Source organism: Oncorhynchus mykiss, chromosome 11 (genome assembly GCF_057628025.1).
Source record: "Oncorhynchus mykiss isolate SJ-2025 chromosome 11, ASM5762802v1, whole genome shotgun sequence".
NCBI lineage: Eukaryota > Metazoa > Chordata > Actinopteri > Salmoniformes > Salmonidae > Oncorhynchus > Oncorhynchus mykiss.
In genome coordinates, this window is record NC_143032.1 from 45,996,256 (window position 1) to 46,021,854 (window position 25,599).

Consider the following 25,599-nt stretch of genomic DNA (forward strand, 5'->3'; position numbering starts at 1 on the left):
AGACACTGTTGTCAACTGATTATAATCATTCTCAGTGGCTGATCTGGTGGGATGGAAGACAGCTCATTAAGAATTGACAAAGTCTTTTGCGATTTGCACAGTACTCAAACATGATTGACAAGATTCACAAGTGATACCAATTATGTGACAACAACTTGCCATTATCCCAACTAACAATTTTTTGTACACTTGATCAATTTAACAGAAGTGACTACTTGTGTATAACTGTGTTTGGCTGATATTGGGAGATTTGCATATTCCTAATGACCAGAGATATCAAACCCATTCAAGACCATCATAGTCACCCATAATGAAGCCTTCTTTACGTGATATTATATTTTCCATTAATGAGCTTGTAACAAAGAATGGCCCAAGTCTACTTTACACTACTGACCCCAGACAGCCTCTACTGACCATCCTCCAGAGAGATAGAGTTGACAATACATTATCAGCTTCCCATCTCACCCACTGTTTCCTTCTGGCTTCACTTCTTATTCCACATGTCAGCCTCCTCTTACCCATTCTCCTCATGATTTCATTCAGTATTGATGTTGTTTGGCTCCACATGAGGCATGCCAGATAAGGCAAAGCAAAGGATATGAATAGGCAACAAGGCACTGTCAATATTTACTCAACAGCTGGATGCAGACTCTCCATGTCACACTCTAAGCACTAGGAGTTGTCAAACAAGGTAAGGCAACTAAGTACTAGGCACAGCAAGTTCTAGACCCCCAAAACAAATGTATGCCTTGTAATTTGTTGTACCTATTTGTCGGTTCAAAACTTTCCTCAAGTCAGACAACCAAGGGGGGTTTAAAAAATGATGACAGTAACCTGATTTCTTAATGTAGAAAGTGCAGGCACACACGTAGTGAAGCTGGTGTGTCGAAAGTTTTGATTTGTCAGTTTGAGGATTAATAAAGAATGAAGCTCTTTAATGTTTCGCTCGAGCAAGCTCATAAAAGCCGACGTGTAGTGAACGGAGAGATGGAATACAAATAAACCTGGGGCTAATAAATGCCACCACTTTTCTTTTATGCTTGCAAGGCATGCAGAAAATGGAACACATCGTGTCCAGGATAGAAAGAGGGAAAAAGGGCAGTGGAACTAATTTTGAGCAAGCCTGGCAAAGGGCATCACAAAATGCTCTCGAATTGTCATACACAATTGGCTGTGTGCCTTTAGTAAGAGGTGATTTAGTTTTACTTGCATTTAAGAGCAATTGGAGGCCACGGAAGGAGAGTGGTATGGCATTGAAGCTTGCCTGGAGGGTTGTTGACACAGTGTCCAAAGAAGGGCCAGAAGTATACAGAATGGTGTCGTCTGCGTAGAGGTGGATCAGAGACTCACCAGCAGCAAGAGCAACATCATTGATGTATACAGAGAAGAGAGTCGGTCCAAGAATTGAACCCTGTGGCACCCCCATAGAGACTGCCAGAGGTCTGGACAACAGACCCTCCGATTTGACACACTGAACTCTATCAGAGAAGTAGTTGGTGAACCAGGCGAGGCAATCATTTGAGAAACCAAGGCTGTCGAGTCTGCCGATTAGGATGTGGTGATTGACAGAGTCGGAAGCCTTGGCCAGATCAATGAATACGGCTGCACAGTAATGTTTCTTTTCGATGGTGGTTAAGATATCGTTTAGGACCTTGAGCGTGGCTGAGGTGCACCCATGACCAGCTCTGAAACCAGATTGCATAGCAGAGAGGGTATGGTGAGATTCGAAATGGTCGGTAATCTGTTTGTTGACTTGGCTTTCGAAGACCTTAGAAAGGCAAGGTAGGATAGATAACATATATATATATATATATATATATATATATATATATATATATATATATATATATATATATACATTGCCAATGTTAGGTTCAAGGGCATTGTCTGTGGTGCATTTAATTCACGGCGCTTCATCTCTCTCAAAGTAGGTGCCAATTTACAAAAAGGCAGACCTAGTCAGCATGGTGAATGTGTGTTTGATTTGCGTATTTGGTTTACCAAGAAACTCTATGAGCAAATAGACGGAAGGCTGTGCCGTGACCTGGTGTTCCGTGTTTGATGGTTAAACTTTTCCTCAGACAGCATTGGGTCCTCTCAGCAGTTATGAAGAGTTTACAGTGTAATGTGAGTAGTACTTCATGGCTAAGCCTTTAGCTAGCAGCACAGAAACCACCTATGTCATCAGTTTCATTTCACAGCATCCAAGCAGTGTGTGCACTCTGTATTTTATGTTGTATTTTACTTACAGGGAGGTTAAAGGAGAGGAGAAATAAGCAAATACTGTATAGGAATTTTGCAATGATATGTTTTACCTTTGGAGGATTGGCTCGTGGGAGCCTTGCAGAAACCCAAGTTGGCAAATTATTATATGGCTATATGATTTGCTGGTGAGAATTTCCATTTAAAAGAACCAATGACCACCAACATGGGAAGTTCATAGGAGCATGTCAAGTTGGGTGGCAAATAACAGTTCTGTCTTTACATTTTTTCATTATTAAGGAATACTCTATTTTCAACCATTGTCCATCCTAAAAATGTGGAATAAGCTAAGGCTTTGATTTCTGGTCAAACAGATGGAAAACAAGTATTACACCACGTCTACCAGAATTATTATTTAATGGTATTAGAAATACATTAAAATACAATAATGTTGAGGTAAAGACCACAGCCAATTAATATCAACACTTATATTTAGTTTGGATACTGTATAGGTCTATTTCATTTCTCTCCCTCATGAGGAGGGAGGATAATGAAAGTTCACAGAAGTTATACTGTTTTCACTGAAATCAAGCCTGTTTATGAATTATTAAGTGATTAAAACTCGTAATTATGTTTCCATATTTGTGACTGAATTTATGCAATTGAATTGACTACAATAGGAAATCATAGAAGTCACAAGTCACGGTTGGGTCACCTGCGTACTGCATACTGTTATGTTAAGCTCATAATAGTTTGGACAACCCCTCCCTCTCATTCTACCTCTCCCTCTCCTCTCTCTCTCTCTCTCTTCTCTCTCTCCCGTTAATCTCCTCTCCCGGATCTTACTGACACCTACCATGACACCTACCACCTACCCTCTTTCCATTTACTTTAACAAGCATCTTCCCCCACTGACCACCTACCGACACCGGTCGTCCATGGACATTTGAAAAGTAGTTCAAATTTGGTCAGTCTGACCTGGCCAGACCAAATCTGAACCAATCATAGACGTCTATGTTTCACAAATTTGGACAGCACAGCACAATAAAGTACAGTAGAGAAGAATAGAGTTCAGGACAGTACAGTACAGTGCAGTACAGCACACTAGAATAGAACACACTATAATGTACTGTATTGTAATGTATTCTACAGTACTAAACATATTTATAATCCTTTACTGTGCTGTGCTGTACTGTATTCTATACTGTGATGTCCAATCTTGTGAAACACAGACATCTATGATGGTTTCAGATTTGGCCTGGTCCGGACCAACCAAATGTGGTCCTGTTTGGGGGTGGAGCTCATTACAACAATAGCCAGTGTGTAGAATAACACCCAAATGTGCCAAAGAAGGTTATTGCATATTTCTACCTTTGTGTGCCTAGTCAGGATAAATCACCATGAAGAGAATGACATTCATTTCCATAATTAAACATTTCTGTATAGCACAAACCAGGTACCCATGATGTAATTCCATTACCGTAATTATGTGACCAGATGTAAATCCACTTCACCTACTGTAGTTCAATAACCAAAATATTTTATTTCAAACTCAAGTTGTCGTGTCATGGCTGACATCCCATTCTTTCTTCAAAAAAACGTTGAATCTTGACACAGCCGATATTTAACAGAGCTTTTTGGAAAATGTGGTCACGTAAAAAACTGAGAAAGACTTTACCGTAATTCTATTACCAAACTTTGCATCTGTATTTTTGTGAAATGTTATGTCTAAATTGTACAAAGTAGTTGTTTCCAACCCACTGCTCCTAGGCTGTCATGGAAAATAAGAATGTGTTCTTAACTGAGCTGCCTAGGTAAAAAAATATATATGTATATATTGGTAGGATCTGGAACACACACTGCATTGACAGAATCTCTGCTTTGACATACAAGTATGTTTCAGCTCAGAGTTTAAATGTCCCTCGGCAATACCACTACGCTTGACTTGTTAAACTGCCAACCTTTTATTTTGGCTGGCATTGTGCTTTTGTGTTGTACACACTGCTACATCATTAAAGTATCGCTATCTGGGGAATCAAATATTTCTGTGCCTCTCAGTCAAGTAGCATAGACAGCCAAATGCCCCCTTAATATTTATCTACATTTTATTTATTTAACCAGGCAAGTCAGTTAAGAACAAATTCTTATTTGCAATAACAGCCTACACCGGCCAAACCCGGACGACGCTGGGCCAATTTTGCACTGCCCTATGGGACACCCAATCACAGCCGTTTGTGATACAGCCTGGATTCAAACCAGGGTGTCTGTAGTGGGTTTCTGTAGTGACGTTTCAAGCAGTGAGATGCAGTGCCTTAGACCGCTGCGCCAATTGGGAACCCTATATAACTCCCCAAGATTTGTAGGGGACAGCAGACAGACACACTGCTAACAGAATAGAAATACATTGTTGGAGGTCCGAACCCCATCGAGCTGTGTCTGAGAAAGAGTTGAAAGAAAGACGGAAGGACCACTGTCTTTACCATCCATGTCCTGCTTCTATTTAGGATGACTTTGTGTATTTGTAAAAATAAAAAAAATAAAAAAAGCCCTTCGGCTAAAATATAGGATCAGTTTACATTCCCATGTCTTAACCTTCACCATTGGGGGATGAGGACACAGAACTGAGCAGTGTTCTATGGGCAACATCATCCTACTTCTAGCACCTACCCACTGTATACATACAGTATGTAGCCAGTATGAAAGCGCAGCTGCAGCCCTGACAGTTTGTGTTGAGCAAGTGGAAATCAAGTGGAGATTTACGAGTACAGTGCCTTGCGAAAGTATTCGGCCCCCTTGAAATTTGCGACCTTTTGCCACATTTCAGGCTTCAAACATAAAGATATAAAACTGTATTTTTTTGTGAAGAATCAACAACAAGTGGGACACAATCATGAAGTGGAACGACATTTATTGGATATTTCAAACTTTTTTAACAAATCAAAAACTGAAAAATTGGGTGTGCAAAATTATTCAGCCCCTTTACTTTCAGTGCAGCAAACTCTCTCCAGAAGTTCAGTGAGGATCTCTGAATGATCCAATGTTGACCTAAATGACTAATGATGATAAATACAATCCACCTGTGTGTAATCAAGTCTCTGTATAAATGCACCTGCACTGTGATAGTCTCAGAGGTCCGTTAAAAGCGCAGAGAGCATCATGAAGAACAAGGAACACACCAGGCAGGTCCGAGATACTGTTGTGAAGAAGTTTAAAGCCGGATTTGGATACAAAAAGATTTCCCAAGCTTTAAACATCCCAAGGAGCACTGTGCAAGCGATAATATTGAAATGGAAGGAGTATCAGACCACTGCAAATCTACCAAGACCTGGCCGTCCCTCTAAACTTTCAGCTCATACAAGGAGAAGACTGATCAGAGATGCAGCCAAGAGGCCCATGATCACTCTGGATGAACTGCAGAGATCTACAGCTGAGGTGGGAGACTCTGTCCATAGGACAACAATCAGTCGTATATTGCACAAATCTGGCCTTTATGGAAGAGTGGCAAGAAGAAAGCCATTTCTTAAAGATATCCATAAAAAGTGTTGATTAGTGTTGAGTTTGCCACAAGCCACCTGGGAGACACACCAAACATGTGGAAGAAGGTGCTCTGGTCAGATGAAACCAAAATTGAACTTTTTGGCAACAATGCAAAACGTTATGTTTGGCGTAAAAGCAACACAGCTGACCACACCATCCCCACTGTCAAACATGGTGGTGGCAGCATCATGGTTTGGGCCTGCTTTTCTTCAACAGGGACAGGGAAGATGGTTAAAATTGATGGGAAGATGAGTGGAGCCAAATACAGGACCATTCTGGAAGAAAACCTGATGGAGTCTGCAAAAGACCTGAGACTGGGACGGAGATTTGTCTTCCAACAAGACAATGATCCAAAACATAAAGCAAAATCTACAATGGAATGGTTCAAAAATAAACAAATCCAGGTGTTAGAATGGCCAAGTCAAAGTCCAGACCTGAATCCAATCGAGAATCTGTGGAAAGAACTGAAAACTGCTGTTCACAAATGCTCTCCATCCAACCTCACTGAGCTCGAGCTGTTTTGCAAGGAGGAATGGGAAAACATTTCAGTCTCTCGATGTGCAAAACTGATAGAGACATACCCCAAGCGACTTACAGCTGTAATCGCAGCAAAAGGTGGCGCTACAAAGTATTAACTTAAGGGGGCTGAATAATTTTGCACGCTCAATTTTTCAGATTTTGATTTGTTAAAAAAGTTTGAAATATCCAATAAATGTCGTTCCACTTCATGATTGTGTCCCACTTGTTGTTGATTCTTCACAAAAAAATACAGTTTTATATGTTTATGTTTGAAACCTGAAATGTGGCAAAATGTCGCAAAGTTCAAGGGGGCCGAATACTTTCGCAAGGCACTGTATAACAATGACTCCTACTGCTGATTTAATTACAACAACCCTGACTTCTTTGAAGTGTGCCGCTGTATCTGGAGATAATTTTGCTCATGTCTTATTCCTTCACGTGGAACACATAAACATGGATTAAGAATGAAATGTGTAATGGTGAGAATGTTTCTCATTTTGTCAGAATTGCAGTAAAGAAAATCTCCAAAAAGCACCTTCTACAATGAAATATAAATTGACAACACTCTATGAACAAGTTTTGAATGTCAACCGTTCTGATAGGAACAGCATTCCATATTTTAGATTGGCAAAGAGAACTGTGTGCAGATGTTTGTGTCTATTATCTCCCCACTGTATCCTCCACACCTGTACCCTCCTTATGTCAGGTGTTCTAACAGTTCCAAACAAAATCAAAACAAGGGAAAGGAATCAGAATCAACTGGCAGGCAGAAAAGTGACAGTTCCACCTGTTCGCCTCTATTCATGCCCAGAGAAGGAGCCTGTTCTCTGGCAGAAGGCACTCTGTCAGCCTCTGGTTAGGGCTTGTAAGTTAAAGCATTTCACTGTAAAGTCTACACCTGTTGTATTTGGCGCATTTGACAAATAACATTTGATTTGATTCGACACACCACAAAGCTCCAGAGACTAACCAGGCAGACAGAACAGAGTGTTCTCTCCCCAGATAACGCTGAAGAGTAGGGGGTATATTGGCAAAAGCCTCACTGGCCCTCCAGCTCCCAATCAAACAGTTGATGTCAACAGGAGGGTACTATAGTTTACCTGAATTTCTTTATTACCATTTTTGTGTTTGCAGTTTGAAGTGGTGTGGAGGGAGGGAGGTATGTTGGAAGGCATATTAAGTGAAACTGCCAACCTGAGGACAGCTATGTTTAACTTTGCAAGCAGTTCATTGTTGTATTTCGGACTTTTTACTTAAATGTGCAACTGTTCTCTTTGAACATGTGTATATATATGCGTGTCACAATAATTTCACTAACACTAATTTCAAAGAGAAAAACAGCATCCACATTCATGTGAAAAGTGCTAGCCAGTTGCATTCTGCTGTCAATGTTGATTGCTGATGTGCAAAGCCATGCATAACACAATGCTTTTCTCTGTCATGTTTGTCAGTTTGTCAGGTTTAACTAGTTACCAAAAATAGCCACTGTGGTGCGACTGGTAATCAATTAGCAAACTAATTAAACCCCATGTTAAGTGATAGCGACACATGCTAAGTTGACACAATGCAATCACCCAGACCGAGGGTGATTGACCGTCATCTTGAACTTCTTCCATTTTCTAATAATTGCACCAACAGTTGTTGCCTTCTCACCAAGCTGCTTGCCTATTGTCCTGTAGCCCATCCCAGCCTTGTGCAGGTCTACAACTTTATCCCTGATGTCCTTACACAGCTGTCTGGTCTTGGCCATTGTGGAGAGGTTGGAGTATGTTTGATTGAGTGTGTGGACAGGTGTCTTTTATACAGGTAAGAAGTTCAAACAGGTGCAGTTAATACAGGTAATGAGTGGAGAACAGGAGGGCTTCTTAAAGAAAAACTAACAGGTCTGTGAGAGCCGGAATTCTTACTGGTTGGTAGGTGATTGCATGCAATAAAATGCAAATTAATTACTTAAAAATCATACAATGGGATTCTCCGGATTTTTGTTTTAGATTCCGTCTCTCGCAGTTGAAGTGTACCTATGATAAAAATTACAGACCTCTATATGCTTTATAAGTCAGAAAACTTGCAAAATCGGCAGTGTGTCAAATACTTGTTCTCCCCACTGTATGTCAAAAAAATTTGAAATTGAATGGTCTTCTTGCCGAAGAAATGAGCCACCCAGCATGCTGTTTTCAGATCCAATTGGGAATCCACAGAATCCCTGTGGGACGCAGAAACGGGCAGAGAACTTTTCCGGTCGCCAATATCTCTAGAAAACTTCCACATTATTTCCAGGATTATCCGCTTCGATAACCAAGACACCAGACCAGCTCGGCGGCAGAGAGACAAGCTAGCTGCAATCAGGTCAGTGTTTTACAACCCTGGACCCAACGTTACTGTTGAGGAGCAGCTTATGCCATTTAGTGGCAGCTGCCCTTTCAGGCAGTACACACCGTCTAATATGGAATCAAGATGTGGGCTGCCTGTGATGCTGCTTCATCATATGCGTGGAACCTGCAAGTGTATACGGGGAAGCCAGGTGGAGGAACCCCTGAGAAGAACCAAGGGATGTGGTTTGTCCTGCACGTGACACAGGGACACCACAACATCACATTTGATCATTTCTTTACTTCACAGAAGCTGGGACTGGAGCTCCTCAAGAGGTAGTTGACGATGGTAGGAACAGTACGAAAAAAACAAGCCAGAATTCCCACCTCAGCTGTTGAATACACGGAACAGGCCTATCAATTGCTCTAAGTCTGTGTTCACGGCCGACACGTCCCTAGTGTCCTATGTGTCAAAAAAGGCTAGATGTGGTACTCATTAGTACGCTGCATAGGGACAGGAGAATCTGTGGCCAGGAACATCAAAAACCAGACCAGGAACAACAAAATCCAGAAATCATAATGGATTACAATGTTACAAAAGGAGGGGTGGACAATTCAGACAAACTGGTGACTGGCTACAGCTGGGGAAAAAAGAACCCTACACTGGCCACTTGTGATATTCTTCAACATCTCAGCAAACAACGCGTTTGTCATCTGGATGGCATTGATCCCAGATTGGAACAGACGGAAGCTCCAGTAGAGACGGCTCTTTCTCGAGGAGCTGGGCAAGGCATTGGTAAGACCCCAGCTTCTGCAGCCATCGTGAGGATTCAAGAGGAGGATGCTGGTGCCCCATCCGCCCCACCCACAGAACCAACAACTCCAATACCAGAAGTTAGTGTGTGATGATGTTGCATGTGTGTGTGTGTCTGACTCTCCAACCTTGGCCTGCTGTAACTATATATGTGAGTGAGTGAGATGTTAGTACAATTCCTGAACTAAGTGTTTTCCTCATTCTAGATTGTAGGCAGTAGCATTAAGAAGCGCTGCCATGTGTGTGGACCCAAGATGGACAGGAAGACACAGTACATATGCATCAAGTGCAAGAAACACTCACACAAAACTCTGTCCCTCATGTGGTGTCTAGGCCGGCCTTAATTTGTGTTCAATGGGGCTCATTCATCATTTCCATAAAATCATTAATGTAAAATGTGTCCTTCCAATTTGTTCAGTTCAAAGCAATACATCAATAGTGATGAAAACCTTGTTTAATGTATATTTGTTCAAAATAAACATTTATTCCACCCATAAATTTATTATGAATAAAAAACTAATAGCGCTTGTATTTATAAATGTGATCTAGCAGAGGTACATCTGTCGTTCTGCTCCTGAAAAAAGCAGTTAACCCACTGTTCCTAGGCCGTCATTTAAAATAAGAATTTGTTTAAAAAATCATTTAAAAAATGGCAAATATTAATCATGTATGCTGTCTATATTGCTTGCAATTGATATAAGTCCAAATCTAAGTATTACATATTTTTACATAAATTGTTATGGCTGTATTGTTTTAAAAACTAAATTATGTTGTGGGTCCATCAGACCCGCAAACATTGGGTGAATAACAAAAACATGAACCCTGCACAAGGGTTAAGTTCCTCTGAACATCAATGTACATTCGGAAAGTATTCAGACCTCTTCCCTTTTTACACATTTTGTTACGTTACAGCCTTGTTCTAAAATTGATTAAATATTTTTTTCCCTCATCATTCTACATACAGTACCCTATAAAGACAAAGCGAAAACAGGTTTTTAGAAATGTTTGCAAATGTATTACAAATAAAAAACAGAAATACTGTAGATTATTTACACAAGTATTCAGACCCTTTGCCATGAGACTTGAAATTGAGCTCAGGTGCATCTTGTTAGCATTGGACATCCATGGGATGTTTCTACAACTTGATTGGAGACCACCTGTGGATAAACTTACTTGATTGGATATGATTTGGAAAGGCACACACCTGTTTATATAAGGTCCCACAGTTGACAGTTCATGTCAGAGCAAAAACAAAGCCATGAAGGAATTGTCCATAGAGCTCCGAGACAGGATTGTATCTAGGCACAGATCTGGGGAAGGCTACCAAAACATTTCTGTAACATTGAAGGTCCCCGAGAACACAGTGGTCTCCATCATTCTTAAAAGCTTTCAAGTGTGGAACCACCAAGACTCTTCCTAAAGCTGGCCGCCCAGCCAAAATTAGCAATCAAGGTGACCAAGAAACCAATGGTCACTCTGACAGAGCTCAAGAGTTCCTCTGTGGAGATGGGAGAACCTTCCAGAAGGACAGCCATCTCTGCAGCACTCCACCAATCAGGCCTTTATGGTAGAGTGGCCAGACGGAAGCCACTCCTCAGGAAAAGGCACATGCCATCCCGCTTGGAGTTTGTCGAAAGGCATCTAATGGACTCTCAGACCATGAGAAACCAGATTCTCTGATCTGCTGAAACCAAGTTTGAACTCTTTGGCCTGAATGCCAAGCGTCACGCCTGGAGGAAACCTTGCACTATTCCTACGGTGAAACATGGTGGTGGCAGCTATGGGGATTTTTTTCAGGGCAGGGACTGGGAGACTAGTAAAGATGAACAGAGAAAAGTAAAGAGAGATCCTTGATGAAAACCTGCTCCAGTGTGCTCAGGACCTCTGACTGGGGCAAAGGTTCACCTTCCAACAGGGCAAGAACCTAAGCACACAACCAAGGCAACTCATGAGTGGCTTTGGGACAAGTCTCTGAATGTCCTTTAGTGCCCAGCCAGAACCTGGACTTGAACCCGAAAATAGCTGTGCAGCGATGCCACCCATCCAAATTGACATGCGCTTGGGAGGATCTGCAGAGAATGGGAGAAATTCCCCAAATACCGGTGTGCCAGTTTTGTAGCCTCATAACCAAGAAGACGCAAGGCTGTAATCGCTACCAAAGCTGCTTCAACAAAGTACTAAGTACAGGGTCTGAATACTTATGTAAATGTGATATTTCATTATTATTTTTTTTTTATACATTTACAAACATTTCTAAAAACCTGTTTTTGCTTCGTCATTAGGGGGTATTGTGTGTAGATAGATGAGGGGGAAAAATATTCAATCCATTTTAGAATATGTCTGTAACGTAACAAAATGTGAAAAAAGTCAAGGGGTGAGAACACTTTCCGAATGCACTGTATGTAAATTGATTATGTATAAAATGTGAAGTATTGAAAACGGTTAAATACAAATTGGTCTTAATTTTTTAACAGCGCACCCTCGGACGCGCACTCTTCTTTCTCCCTCCGTCTAGGTCAGAGGCCAGCTGCATCCACCTCTTGATGTATTTTTCAATTTCACCATCAAAAGCTTTGGTACTATGGTGGTTTCGCCAGACAGCACCTTTGAAAAATGAGAGAGAGAATGCTCTGAGTAAAAAACATTTCACTCTTTTTATGATTAATGTATAATTGTGAAATTATTCCGGTATTCCCCATGCAGTAGCTCTGAAAGCAAAGTTACTGAGAACTATGCCTTTCAGGACAAGTGGTTTGAACGCCTGCTTCCCGTAGGCCCCTCTCCATTTCATCTTCAGAGCCAGGGCATTTGTCAGGAGTTTTGTTAGTATTCTCCACACGGTCTCCTTTGTCATTTCTCCAGCCAGTCCAAAAGATGTGATCTGAAAGATAACAAACTAGTACCTCATGAAGATAATAGTGATTATAGTACTGCCTCAGAACAGGGTTATTTATCAGAGGGGGTAAAGCACCAAGGGGATGGGAAACCCAGGGCTGGAATTTTGAGGTGGAACGAAATTCCGGGTCAGATTGAACGGGGCTTGGTTCGGGTGAATTACTTTTCATCAATACATTTAATTATTTAACATTTTCCCATACCTGGTTATTTTTTAGGTCTGGTTGCCCAGCAATCCTTTTCTTGACTATCTTCAAGTGAGGACACTGGAACCTCAAGGTCGGTCCCGTCCGGAACCTCTGACGGGGTTCAACCATTCAACTGTAGCAAAATCAGCTGTTGTTGTTCTTTAAGTGTGTCAAACTGATGTAAGAATCTCACAAAGAACTGTTTAAAAAATACAAAACGAACACATTTAACAAGTTATCCTTTCTCCTAATCCCCTAAGTGTCCAACCAGTGGTGGTTTATCCTTCACATGTCTAGTAAAAAGCATGAACTGATTCACACCCAAAAATCTTGGTGCTGACTAACGGAAAGTAAACTGTATAAAAAGAAAGAAAGTCGCACACTCTAAATGTGCTCCTTACAATTCAAATGGGTACAACCAAAACATTGTTGGGAGAATATTGAGTGTGGAACTTTATTTATTTTTATTTCACACATGTAACACTTACTATCACACATTGGCTGCTGCGGAAAAGGCAGCTGTGAAAGGCTCTGGCTAGTGGCTCAACCCTCACTGGTGTCTGAAGATTGGATGGACCATAGCCATAGGCAGCTTACACAGTGCTTCATCATATGCTTCTGTCCAAGAACATTTGATGTATGTATGCTACCTATTGCCTGCAGATTACAGATACAGACTGTTCTCTTATGAGATTGCTCTGTTTAAAAAAAAGACAAGTACAAATAGTTGAAGGCAAATACAAACAAATTGTTGGTTTTAATACATTTTGCCAAATGAGAATGGCTTCCTACATCTAGTGTACCTGATGTGAATATCAAATAAACCCCAAGCTCCTCCTTTCTCTTCACTTACCTCGTGTCTGACTAGCTATATACACTTGCTGAAATACTGACAGCACATTGTTATAACTCTTCTGTAAAGAGAATCAACTGCCTAGATAACTATACACACTTGCTTAAAGATTGATATAGTGTTTCCTTTCAAATGGTATCAAGGATATGCATATCCTTGCTACAGGTCCTGAGCTACAGGCAGTTAGAGGTGGATCCTTAAGAGGATATATTATAGTGAGTAGCCTAGATAGCCAACTCAAAACATTGGAAGCATTCAACATTCCGGCTGAAATAATAAATCAACAAACATGGGATTGTCTTTTTCTATCCTTTTCCATATTACAAGCAACAATGGAAATGGACAATTCTGTCTCCATTAACTTCTTTCTTGTAAGCATTTTCCCATCCTGGATGGAGTCTTAGACCTTGTGGGAATCTGTGGTAGAGAAGAATGTATGACAACTTAGCATAGACAATCTACATTATCCTATACTAGTTATCATCATGAATGATATAGTTTAGGCCAATAGCTAGCTACCCAGCTATTTGTCATGCTATTAAGCTAGCAATAATAGTGCTTGCTAAAACTAATAAGTTGGCTAGTGTTTAGCTAAATTGACAGGGAACTGATGTTACTCACTGTGTGTGTGTTGACACAGGTAGCTAGCTAGGAGGGTGCATCTCACATAGGGAATACCCTTGGGGTACGGATACCCTGAGAACAAGGTTCAGGGAAGATAAGACAATCGAGCCCAGTTAGCTAGCTAGCGAGTAGTGCTCATAGCATAGCCTATTTCCCAGCTTTAGATAGCTAGCTAGCTGGTCAAGGTTAGAAAACTAGTTAGCTAGCATGTACAACAGATTGCATGAAAGTCTAGCTAGCTAGCCTAGTTGGTAGACCTAACAAAAACACCAGCTAAAGTTTTCTAGCAAGTGCAAGCTAGCTAGCTACCTAACTAGCTACCTATGCTAAATCATCAAGCAGAAAATGTATCCAAAAAAGCTAAACAAATAGCATGTGAAACTTACTTTTTCTCTGCTGTGTTTACTTTTTTTGTCGTCTACAACATTGTTAATTTCGTGGCAATCTCTCCTGTCTGAATTTTGAATACTGACCTTCTTCTCGACCCTGTCCTTTGCGCACTGTCACATGATGTCAGTAGGCAGGTTTCCATTGAGCCAGGTTTATTTGACAAAGCAATGTCACAAAAAAATTGTAATTGCTACAAGTGTAATGGAAACAGCAAATATAGGAGATCGACAACATTTGTATCCGTTCTACAGGGGTGAATGTGTCTTTTGTCAAACTTTCTTTATTGCAACAAATGATGGAAACTGTGTTTTTCAAATAAATTATGATTGCTGAACAATTTTGAAGGTATGCGTGGAATGTGATGTCATTACAGAACTATATAGCTCCACTCCACATTTAATTATAAATGTATACTAATTGCAAAATAAAAAAAATTATATGATTAAAGTAATGTTTCTTTGAAGGACAAGGATTGGCCTGAAAAAATGCATGAATTGCTTCACCTGGCTTTTCTGGTTGACTGGCAAGTTTCACTGTACAATTATTTCAGATCTCCATGAGTGCAACTTTCACCATGGCATGGACAGTGGAGATACGTTGGCACATGAGAACTATTAGAATATGGCAAATATTTGTAAATGATTGCATTCTATCCATGCTGGCTTTTGCGGGCTACCTGAGTCATGAAACAGAAAGTTGAGAGGGCATACAGGCTGTTGCCAATTTATTAATGTGCAATTTGCCTAAACGGGTAACAGAAACACTTTAACCACTTCATTTTTATTCAACACTGTAGTTTTTTGCTCAAAAGTATTTTTGGGGGGTGTGACGTCATTATATCCAAATGTTTTTATCGACACAAGATAATTAAATGGAAACCAAACGTAGCAGACAAATTTTGCATCTACTTTCTATGCAAACGTTCAAAAAATACTGGACAATGAAATGGAAACGTTGTTAGTGACAAATGTGGGCACGTTCGAGGTCGTCGTTATTTGAGGCGTGTTGCACTACTGGGATAAATAAATGCACGAATGCATCCCATCCAAAAGTGAGAATCCAACACTGAAACCCTTTGCAATGTTACATGATGGAATAAGAGTTTGTATTGTGACCATTTTGAGAGCATTTATAAACCATAACTCAAACAAGTTTAGTTAGTAGTATTACAATTGATCAAATCTCCCAATTTTAACCCTAAATGTTTATTAATATGTCTTAAAATGTTTAATTGATGGGTAAAGTAATTGACCCATTGCTAAATGCACCGTTAAATTATTCAACAATAAATTAACCCGTTTTTGCCAATGCACTCATAAGCTTCCATGAATTTGAAATGAAAGCCAGACTCCAGAGCCCTTTATTGTAGAGTATTGTCAATGAGGTGGTCATTTTCAATTGGCTAACACTTATCACATGGTTTGTGCAGGCTGTAAATCAAGTGTTAATAAAATGTTATTATTGATATTTAGACTAGGTAGATTGCTACACACACTTTACCGGTGACTGCATCTCAAACCATGCATGTTTGGATACCGGGCGCGCTCAGTCTCCATATAGAGCAGACTGGAACAAGTTCATAAGGCTATGTGGGTGAGTTCCGTACAGGTTAGACCAACGGACAGGATAGGGGTGAGGGATGGAAAACTTAACAACATCACAACTACTTGGGAGCAGTTGGTTCAGAACAACAACTACAAAAGCTGAATACAGAAAAAGTAGTATACCACCACCCAAAAGGGCACTTGGCGAGTGGGAGGGTCAAGGGTCAGGTGAGAATGAACAAGTAAACCCCTACCTGTGTATGTGCCTGCTGCTTTTAGAAAACTGCCAGCCGGGGGGAAACAATTACACTCAAAAGGTAAATGATACTCTTGTAGAACAATAGTGTTATATCACATTGATGATTTATCACTACAGGACATACAGGACACCTATGTTCTGATCGCTGGCAGGTGATCAGGAGAAATCAAAATGTACATGTTTTTGAGAGTTATCATGTAACAATTTTACTGATGTGCTGAATCAGATCAAACTTTGGAATGCATTACATTAAAATGCAGGTGCAACTCCAAGTGAAGTATTATACTGCATAATACACATCTAATCTTATTGAATTTTTTTATAACCTTTGATGCTCTGAAAAGATGTACATCAGCAACTTGAAAGCATGTACCTCATGACTGAAGATATGGAAGTCCATTAGATGAGATGGTAACAGATATGTTGACAGAGCAATCTTGACTCTAGAGTGAGTATAGCCAGATCAGTAATTGAAGGATGTGAGGCTTGCTCTCTAACCCTACAGATATTGAATTCCGAGTCAATGTTCCAAATGAAACCATATCACGTCACAGACCTCCTAAATCTTCTCTAAACTTTGGCCAGACTGTCTGGCAGTTGTTTCTGATCAAATCTAGTGTCTTGTAAGAATATATAGTGGTACCCAGAGAAACATTAGGGGTTAAGTGGCTATATGCCAGGAAATGCATCCGGTTATTCCTTCCTCAGAGGTTAAGTATGAACAGGAAGGTCTGACTCACTGCTACTGTTAAGTGACTCAAGTGAGAGGGTGTATTCCACCCTCTCACTTGTTTACCTGTGAGATCTTTCTCTTCCGGAATGGGGTATGGTCACTTGTGAGGGGGGTAGAGGGGAAGGCAAAGGTACTTTGACAGATGTGTGACAATTTGAAAGAGGGGTTTGAGAGAGAGGAACATTTGAAGACTATCTGTCACAGGTGATTGTTGTTGTCTAGGGAAGTGGCACAATGATCGCACAGAGATTACTCAGATAAAATTACTGATGTGATTTCTGTGATCTCAGCCAAGCAGTTTGGTTTGCTGGATCTGTCCCACCCCTGCTGAAAAAAAAACAGAATAGACAATAATGGTCTGGAGATTTGCCTTTGTTGTGTTTTCACTGATGACCAGCCTTTGTTGCATTTTCGCTGGAGACCAGCCTTCTTTGTGATTTTGCTGGAGACCAGACTTTATTTGTGTTTTGGACACATAAGCAGGTCACCCGCAAAACCAGTATCAAGTCACATTATGCTGGCTTGCAAAGAAATGTCTAATTCCTATTGGAATCCAGCCTGACTTGGAAATCAAAAAATTTGAACTTGTGAACACCCACAAGCTGAATTCAGAATGACTGGCAGGGTTAGAAAAATGCATAAATGAGACTACCTAAACCATCTCAACTTGAACAAACATTTCAGAAACAGGTGCAATAGTCCAACTAACAGATCAAATCAAATGTTATTTGTCACATGCGCTGAATACAACCTTAGTGACATGCTTACTTACAAGCCCCGAACCAACAATGGAGTATGCTCGTCTGCTCCCGCTCTCCCCCCCGGCGCTTGAAGGCGCCAGGCTACCCTGCATCACGCACTCCTATCATCCATTACGCACACCTGCCTTCCCTCGTCACGCTCATCAGCGATATTAGACTCACCTGGACTCACTCATCACCTGTTATTACCTTCCCTATATTTGTCTGTTCCCCAGCTCTGTTCCCCGCTTCTGCATTGATTGTTTTTTTTGTCTGTGTTACCTGTTTGTTGATGCTGTTACTGTCTCGTTCCATGTCCGTTCTATATTAAATGTTTTACTCCCCGTACCTGCTTCGTCTCTCCAGCGTCATCCCATATGACAGGAGTTTTAAAAAAAATACCTAAAAAATAAGAAATAAAAGTAACAAGTAATTAAAGAGCAGGAGTAAAATAACAATAGCGAGACTATAAACAGGGGGTACCGGTACAGAGTCAATGTGCAGGGGCACCGGTTAGTTGAGGTATTTGAGGTAATATGTACAGTACATGTAGGTAGAGTTAAAGTGACTATGCATAGACAATGAACATAGAGTAGCAGCAGTGTAAAATAGAGGGGGGACAATTCAAATAGTCTAGGTACCCAATTGATTAGCTGTTCAGAAGTCTTATGTCTTGGGGGTAGAAGCTGTAGACTTGGCGCTCCGGTACTGCTTGCCGTGCGGTAGCAGAGAGAACAGTCTATGACTAGGGTGGCTGGAGTCTCTGACAATTTTTAGGGCCCTCCTCTGACACCGCCTGGTACTGAGGTCCTAGATGGCAGGAAGCTTGACCCAGTGATGTACTGGGCAGTACGCATTACCCTCTGAAATGCATTGCGGTCGGAGGCCGAGCAGTTGCCATACCAGGCAGTAATGCAACCCGTTAGGATGCTCGAGATAGTGCAGCTGTAGAACTTTATGACTCCTGAAGGGGAACAGGTGTTGTTGTGCCCTGTTCACGACTGTCTTGGTGTGTTTGGACCATGATAGTTTTTTGTTGATGTGGACACCAAGGAACTTGAAGCTCTCAACCTGCTCCACAACAGCCCAGAGGAGGAGAATGGGGGCATGCTCTGTCCACCTTTTCCTGTAGTCCACGATCAGCTCCTTTGTCTTGATCACGTTGAGGGAGAGGTTGTTGTCCTGGCACCACACTGCCAGGTCTCTGACCTCCTCCCTGTAGGCTGTCTCGTCGTTGTCAGTGATCAGGCCTGCCACTGTTGTGTCATCGGCAAACTTGATGATGGTGTTGGAGTCGTGTCTGGCCATGCAGTCATGAGTGAACAGGGAGTACAGGAAGGGACTGAGTACCTACCCCTGAGGGACCCCGGTGTTGAGGATCAGTGTGGTGGTTCTGTTGTTAATTACCCTTACCACCTGGGGGCGGCCCGTCAGGAAGTCAAGGATCAATTTGCAGAGGGAGGTGTTTAATCCCAGGGTCCTTAGCGTAGTAATGAGCTTTGAGGGAACTATGGTGTTGAATGTGGAGCTGTAGTCAATAATTAGCATTCTCGCATAGGTGTTCCTTTTGTCCAGGTGGTAAAGGGAAGTGTGGAGTGCAATAGAGATTGCATGATCTGTTGGGGATGTATGCAAAATGGAGTGGATGTAGAGTCTCTGAGATAATGGTGTGGATGTGAGCCCTGACCAGCCTTTCAAAGCACTTCACGGCTACAGACGTGAGTGCTACGGGTCAGTAGTCATTTAGGCAGGTTACCTTAGTGTTCTTGGGCACTGTGACTATGGTGGACTGCTTGAAACATGTTGGTATTACAGAATCAGGTTGAAAATGTCAGTGAAGAGACTTGCCAGTTGGTCAGAGTACACGTCCTGGTAATTCGTCTGGCCCTGCGGCCTTGTGAATGTTGACCTGCTTAACCCTTGTCTTGTCTTAAGGGTCAAAAATGACCCACCACTATGTTTAACAGCAGAGAAAACCTCCTTAAAAAATGTATGACTTTTCCTAGAGTGACTCCATCATTAGAAAAAGTTAAACATTGTCTTTGTTCATATTTCCATGAAAGATGTACACCACCAGGGTGCATTTTCTTAGAGTCATTTTTGACCCAGCAGTTCTAAAATAATTTACACACCACATAAACCACACACACATATGCACGCATGCACACACGCACACACTTTGAGATTATGTATGCTACTGATTGAACTCAGCCAGCAGCTCCTGAAGAGGCAGATCACCATGGTTGGCACAGTTAGAAAAAACAAGCCAGAGCTCCCCCTGCACTCCTCGCAACAAGGGGAGAGAGGCCTTCTCATAAAGTTTGCCTTCACCCCCACCGGCACTCTAGTTTCTCACCCCCCAAAGAGGATCAGGAATGTGGTCCTCCTGAGCACATTGCACAAAACGTCTGAAATCAGTGATAGTGAGGACAGGAAGCCGGACTACAACCACAACAAAGGAGGCGTGGACAACCTGGACAAGGTGATTGTAACTTACAGCTGCAGGAGGATGAATGCCCGCTGGCCCCTGGTCATCTTTCATAACATCATTGATGTGTCCTCATACAATGCCTTCGCAATATGGAACAAGATAAACCCTACCTGGATTCCTGATAAGTGGAACAAGAGGAGGGTGTTCCTGGAGAAGTTGGGAAAGGCACTTGTAACCCCACACATTCAAAGAAGGGAGCGCCTCCCCCCACAGCAGCCTCTGCAGGGATTGTGAATGCTGTTCAGGGGGCTGAATCTTGTACTGATCCACCAGAGGCTGCAGCTGGGGCAGGCAAGAGAAGGAGATGCCAATTCTGCCCACCAAAGGACTATAAATCAAATACTATGTGTTGCACATGTGAGACATACATCTGCAATGTCCATACACACACTTGCATACTGTCCTACATGTGCTAATTAGAGTTGATTGATTTATACACCTTGTGGGTGGGGTCAGTGGGGTCAATGGCTCAAAAAATGGGAGAAGACTAGTATTTTGTAGTTGAATTCCTCACTGTACAGTATATAATAATATATTGCAATGTTGACACAAAAGTTCAAGACGGTTATTGTTTCCCTTCAATAAAATGCATTCAAAACTACTTTCTGCACATTTCTGCTACTTTCTTATGCTATACAAGTGCTATCTCTCTTAAAAAATGTATGCTTACACCTATGCAGTACCTTTAGCAATAATAATAATAAACCTCTACTTTTGTGAAGACAACAATTATGACAGGTGTGTTGCAATAAAAACGAGTGGCGTCCACTGATTAAATGCAGTCTTTCTGCATTGTGAAGAGGGAAATCCAGATATTCACCAGGTTTGTAATGAATGACAGGTTGATTTGTCATGCAAAATACATTTGGGGTTTAAAATTCTGTTAATTATAATTATTTTAAGGGTTTAGTGAAGGCGGGTCATTTTTTACCATTAGGACAAGGGGAGTATACAGAATGTTAAGACTACACAAGAGTTAAAGGTCTTACTCAGACTGGCTACGGAGAGCGTGATCACACAGTCATCCGGGACAGCTGATGCTCTCATGCACGTTTCAGTGTGACTTGCCTCGAAGCGAGCATTGAGGTAATTTATGTCGTCTGGTAGGCTCGTTTCACTGGGAAGCTCGCAGCTGTGCTTCCCTTTGAAGTCAGTAATAGTTTGCAAGCCCAGCCAAATATGACGAGCCTCAGAGCCGGTGTTGTATGATTCAATCTTAGTCCTGTATTGACGCTTTGACTGTTTGATGGTTTGTGGGACGGCATAGCAGGATTTCTTATAAACTCCCAGGTTAGAGTCCTGCTCTTTGAAAGCGGCAGCTCTACTCTTTAGCTCAGTGAGGATATTGACTGTAATCCATGGCTTCTGGTCGGGTTGAGTATATACAGTCACTGTGGGGACGACGCCATCGATGCATCTATTGATGAAGCCAGTGACAGATGTGGTGTAATCCTCAATGCCATCGGAAGAAACCCGGCACATACAGTGACTTGCGAAAGTATTCACCCCCATGGCATTTTTCCGATTTTGTTACCTTACAACCTGGAATTAAAATAAATTTTTGAGGGAGGGTTTGCATCTCTTGAAGCTAGGGGCCAACATTTTTATGTTTGGAAAAATAACGTTCCCAAAGTAAACGGCCTATTTCTCAGGACCAGATGCTAGAATATGCATGTAATTGACAGATTAGGATAGAAAACACTCTAAAGCTTCCAAAACTGTCAAAATATTGTCTGTGAGTATAACAGAACTGATATTGCAGACAAAACCCTGAGAAAATCAAACCAGGAAGTGGCTTCTATTTTGAAAACTACATGTTCCATAGCCTCCCATTGCTCCATTTAAAGGGATATCAACCAGATTCCTTTTCCTACCGCTTCCTCAAGGTGTCAACAGTCTTCAGACAAAGTTCCAGGCTTTTATTTTGAAAAATGAGCCAGAACAATAACATCGCATCAAGTGGTCACATGGGTTTTGCTCACAACAGAGTTTGGATAGGTATAGCTTTTCCCTCTCCTACTGTGAAAGACATTTGCGGTTGATATATTATCGATTATATATTTTAAAAACAACCTGAGGATTGATCATAAAAAACGTTTGACATGTTTCTATGGACATTACGGATATTATTTGGAATTTGTCTACGTTGTCGTGACCGCTCTTTCCTATGGATTTCTGAACATAATGCGCCAAACAAACGGAGGTATTTTGGATATAAAAATAATCTTTATGGAACAAAAGGAACATTTGTTGTGTAACTGGGAGTCTTGTGAGTGAAAACATCCGAAGGTCATCAAAGGTAAACGGTTAATTTGATTGCTTTTCTTATTTTCGTGACCAAGCTACCTGATGCTAAGTGTACTTAATGTTTTGTCATGCAATCGATAAACTTACACAAATGCTTGGATTGCTTTCGCTGTAAAGCATAATTTCAAAATCTGAGACGACAGGCGGATTAATAAAAGGCTAAGCTGTATTTTGCAATATTGCACTTGTGATTTCATAAATATGAATATTTTTAATAATATTATTTGACTGAGGCGCTATGCTATTCAGTGGTTGCTGATGACAATTATCCCGCTGAAGGGATGGGTAGCGTCAAGAAGTTCAAGAACACGCCTACCACTTTGAAGATGCTAAATATTTTTTTATTGTGAAACAAAGAAGAAATACGACAACAAAACAGAAAACTTGAGAGTGCATAACTATTCACCCCTACCCCCCCCCCCATATTCAATACTTTGTAGAGCCAACCAGCTGCAAGTCTCTGTATGTCTCGAAAAGCATCTAGACACTGGGATTTTTGTCCATTCTTCAAAGCAAAACTGCTCCAGCTCGTTCAAGTTGCATGGGTTCCACTGGTGTAAAGAAATCTTTAAGACATAGCACAGATTCTCAATTGGATTGAGGTCTGGGCTTTGACTAGGCCATTACATGACATTTAAATGCTTCCCCTTAAAACACTTGAGTGTTGCTTTAGCAGTGTGCTTAGGGTCATTGTCCTGCTGGAAGATGAACTTCAGTCCCAGTCTCAAATCTCTGGAAGACGGAAACAGGTTTCCTTCAAGAATTTCCCTGTATTTAGCACCATCCATCATTCCTTCAATTCTGACCACTTTCCCAGTCGCTGCTGATGAAAAACATCCCCACAGCATGAAGCTATTCCCTCCGCAAGGCAATCAAACAAGCTAAGCGTCAGTATAGAGACAAAGTAGATTCGCAATTCAACGGCTCAGACACAAGAGGTATGTGGCAGGGTCTACAGTCAATCACGGATTACAAAAAGAAAACCAGCCCAGTCACGGACCAGGATGCCTTGCCCCAGGCAGACTAAATAACCTTTTTGCCCGCTTTGAGGACAATACAGTGCCACTGACACGGCCCGCAACCAAAACATGCGGAGGTGAGTAAAACATTTAAACGTGTTAACCCTCGCAAGGCTGCAGGCCCAGACGGCATCCCCAGCCGCGCCCTCAGAGCATGCGCAGACCAGCTGGCTGGTGGGTTTACGGACATATTCAATCGATCCCTATCCCAGTCTGCTGTTCCCACATGCTTCAAGAGGGCCACCATTGTTCCTGTTCCCAAGAAAGCTAAGGTAACTGAGCTAAACGACTACTCACTTCCGTCATCATGAAGTGCTTTGAGAGACTAGTCAAGGACCATATCACCTCCACCCTACCTGACACCCTAGACCCACTCCAATTTGGTTACCGCCCAAATAGGTCCACAGACGATGCAATCTCAACCACACTGCACACTGCACTAACCCATCTGGACAAGAGGAATACCTATGTGAGAATGCTGTTCATCGACTACAGCTCAGCATTTAACACCATAGTACCCTCCAAGCTCGTCATCAAGCTCGAGACCCTGGGTCTCGACCCCGCCCTGTGCAACTGGGTACTGGACTTCCTGACGGGCCGCCCCCAGGTGGTGAGGGTAGGTAACAACATCTCCACCCCGCTGATCCTCAACACTGGGGCCCCACAAGGGTGTGTTCTGAGCCCTCTCCTGTACTCCCTGTTCACCCACGACTGCGTGGCCACGCACGCCTCCAACTCAATCATCAAGTTTGCGGACGACACAACAGTGGTAGGCTTGATTACCAACAACGACGAGATGGCCTACAGGGAGGAGGTGGGGGCCCTCGGAGTGTGGTGTCAGGAAAATAACCTCACACTCAACGTCAAAAAAACTAAGGAGATGATTGTGGACTTCAGGAAACAGCAGAGGGAACACCCCCCTATCCACATCGATGGAACAGTAGTGGAGAGGGTAGCAAGTTTTAAGTTCCTCGGCGTACACATCACAGACAAACTGAATTGGTCCACCCACACAGACAGCATCGTGAAGAAGGCGCAGCAGCGCCTCTTCAACCTCAGGAGGCTGAAGAAATTTGGCTTGTCACCAAAAGCACTCACAAACTTCTACAGATGCACAATCGAGAGCATCCTGGCGGGCTGTATCACCGCCTGGTACGGCAACTCCTCCGCCCACAACCGTAAGGCTCTCCAGAGGGTAGTGAGGTCTGCACAACGCATCACCGGGGGCAAACTACCTGCCCTCCAGGACACCTACACCACCCGATGTCACAGGAAGGCCATAAAGATCATCAAGGACAACAACCACCCGAGCCACTGCCTGTTCACCCCGCTATCATCCAGAAGGTGAGGTCAGTACAGGTGCATCAAAGCTGGGACCGAGAGACTGAAAAACAGCTTCTATCTCAAGGCCATCAGACTGTTAAACAGCCACCACTAACATTGAGTGGCTGCTGCCAACACACTGACTCAACTCCAGCCACTTAAATAATGGGAATTGATGGAAATTGATGTAAAATATATCACTAGCCACTTTAAACAATGCTACTTAATATAATGTTTACATACTCTACATTATTTATCTCATATGTATATGTATATACTGTACTCTATATCATCTACTGCATCTTTATGTAATACATGTATCACTAGCCACTTTAAACTATGCCACTTTGTTTACATACTCATCTCATATGTATATACTGTACTCGATACCATCTACTGCATCTTGCCTATGCCGCTCTGTACCATTACTCATTCATATATCTTTATGTACATATTCTTTATCCCTTTACACTTGTGTTTATAAGGTAGTAGTTTTGGAATTGTTAGCTAGATTACTCGTTGGTTATTACTGCATTGTCGGAACTAGAAGCACAAGCATTTCGCTACACTCGCATTAACATCTGCTAACCATGTGTATGTGACAAATAGAATTTGATTTGATTTGAGCGTAGAATCAGATTGGTCGGACCAGCGTTGAACAGACCTCAGGGCGGGAGCTTCTTGTATTAGCTTCTGTCTGTAAGCGGGGAGCAACAAAATGGAGTCGTGGTCAGCTTTTCCGAAAGGAGGGCGGGGGAGGACCTTATACAGTGCATTGCGAAAGTATTCGGACCCCTTGAACTTTGCGACTTTTTGCCACATTTCAGGCTTCAAACATAAAGATATAAAACT

General features: G+C 41.9%; 1 protein-coding gene across 1 annotated transcript; it reads right to left on the reverse strand.

Moving 5' to 3' along the window:
- Positions 1 to 10,424: 10,424 nt before the first annotated feature.
- Positions 10,425 to 14,579, reverse strand: LOC149979597 (uncharacterized). The gene is made up of 6 exons (XM_090189043.1): positions 14,328 to 14,579; positions 13,939 to 14,013; positions 12,953 to 13,734; positions 12,480 to 12,663; positions 12,106 to 12,262; positions 10,425 to 11,985 (listed from the first exon to the last, which is right to left on the reverse strand). Exons 4-6 carry the CDS (start codon positions 12,591 to 12,593, stop codon positions 11,849 to 11,851), a joined length of 408 nt encoding a protein of 135 aa, XP_090045169.1. The 5' UTR covers positions 12,594 to 12,663; positions 12,953 to 13,734; positions 13,939 to 14,013; positions 14,328 to 14,579; the 3' UTR covers positions 10,425 to 11,848.
- Positions 14,580 to 25,599: the final 11,020 nt, after the last annotated feature.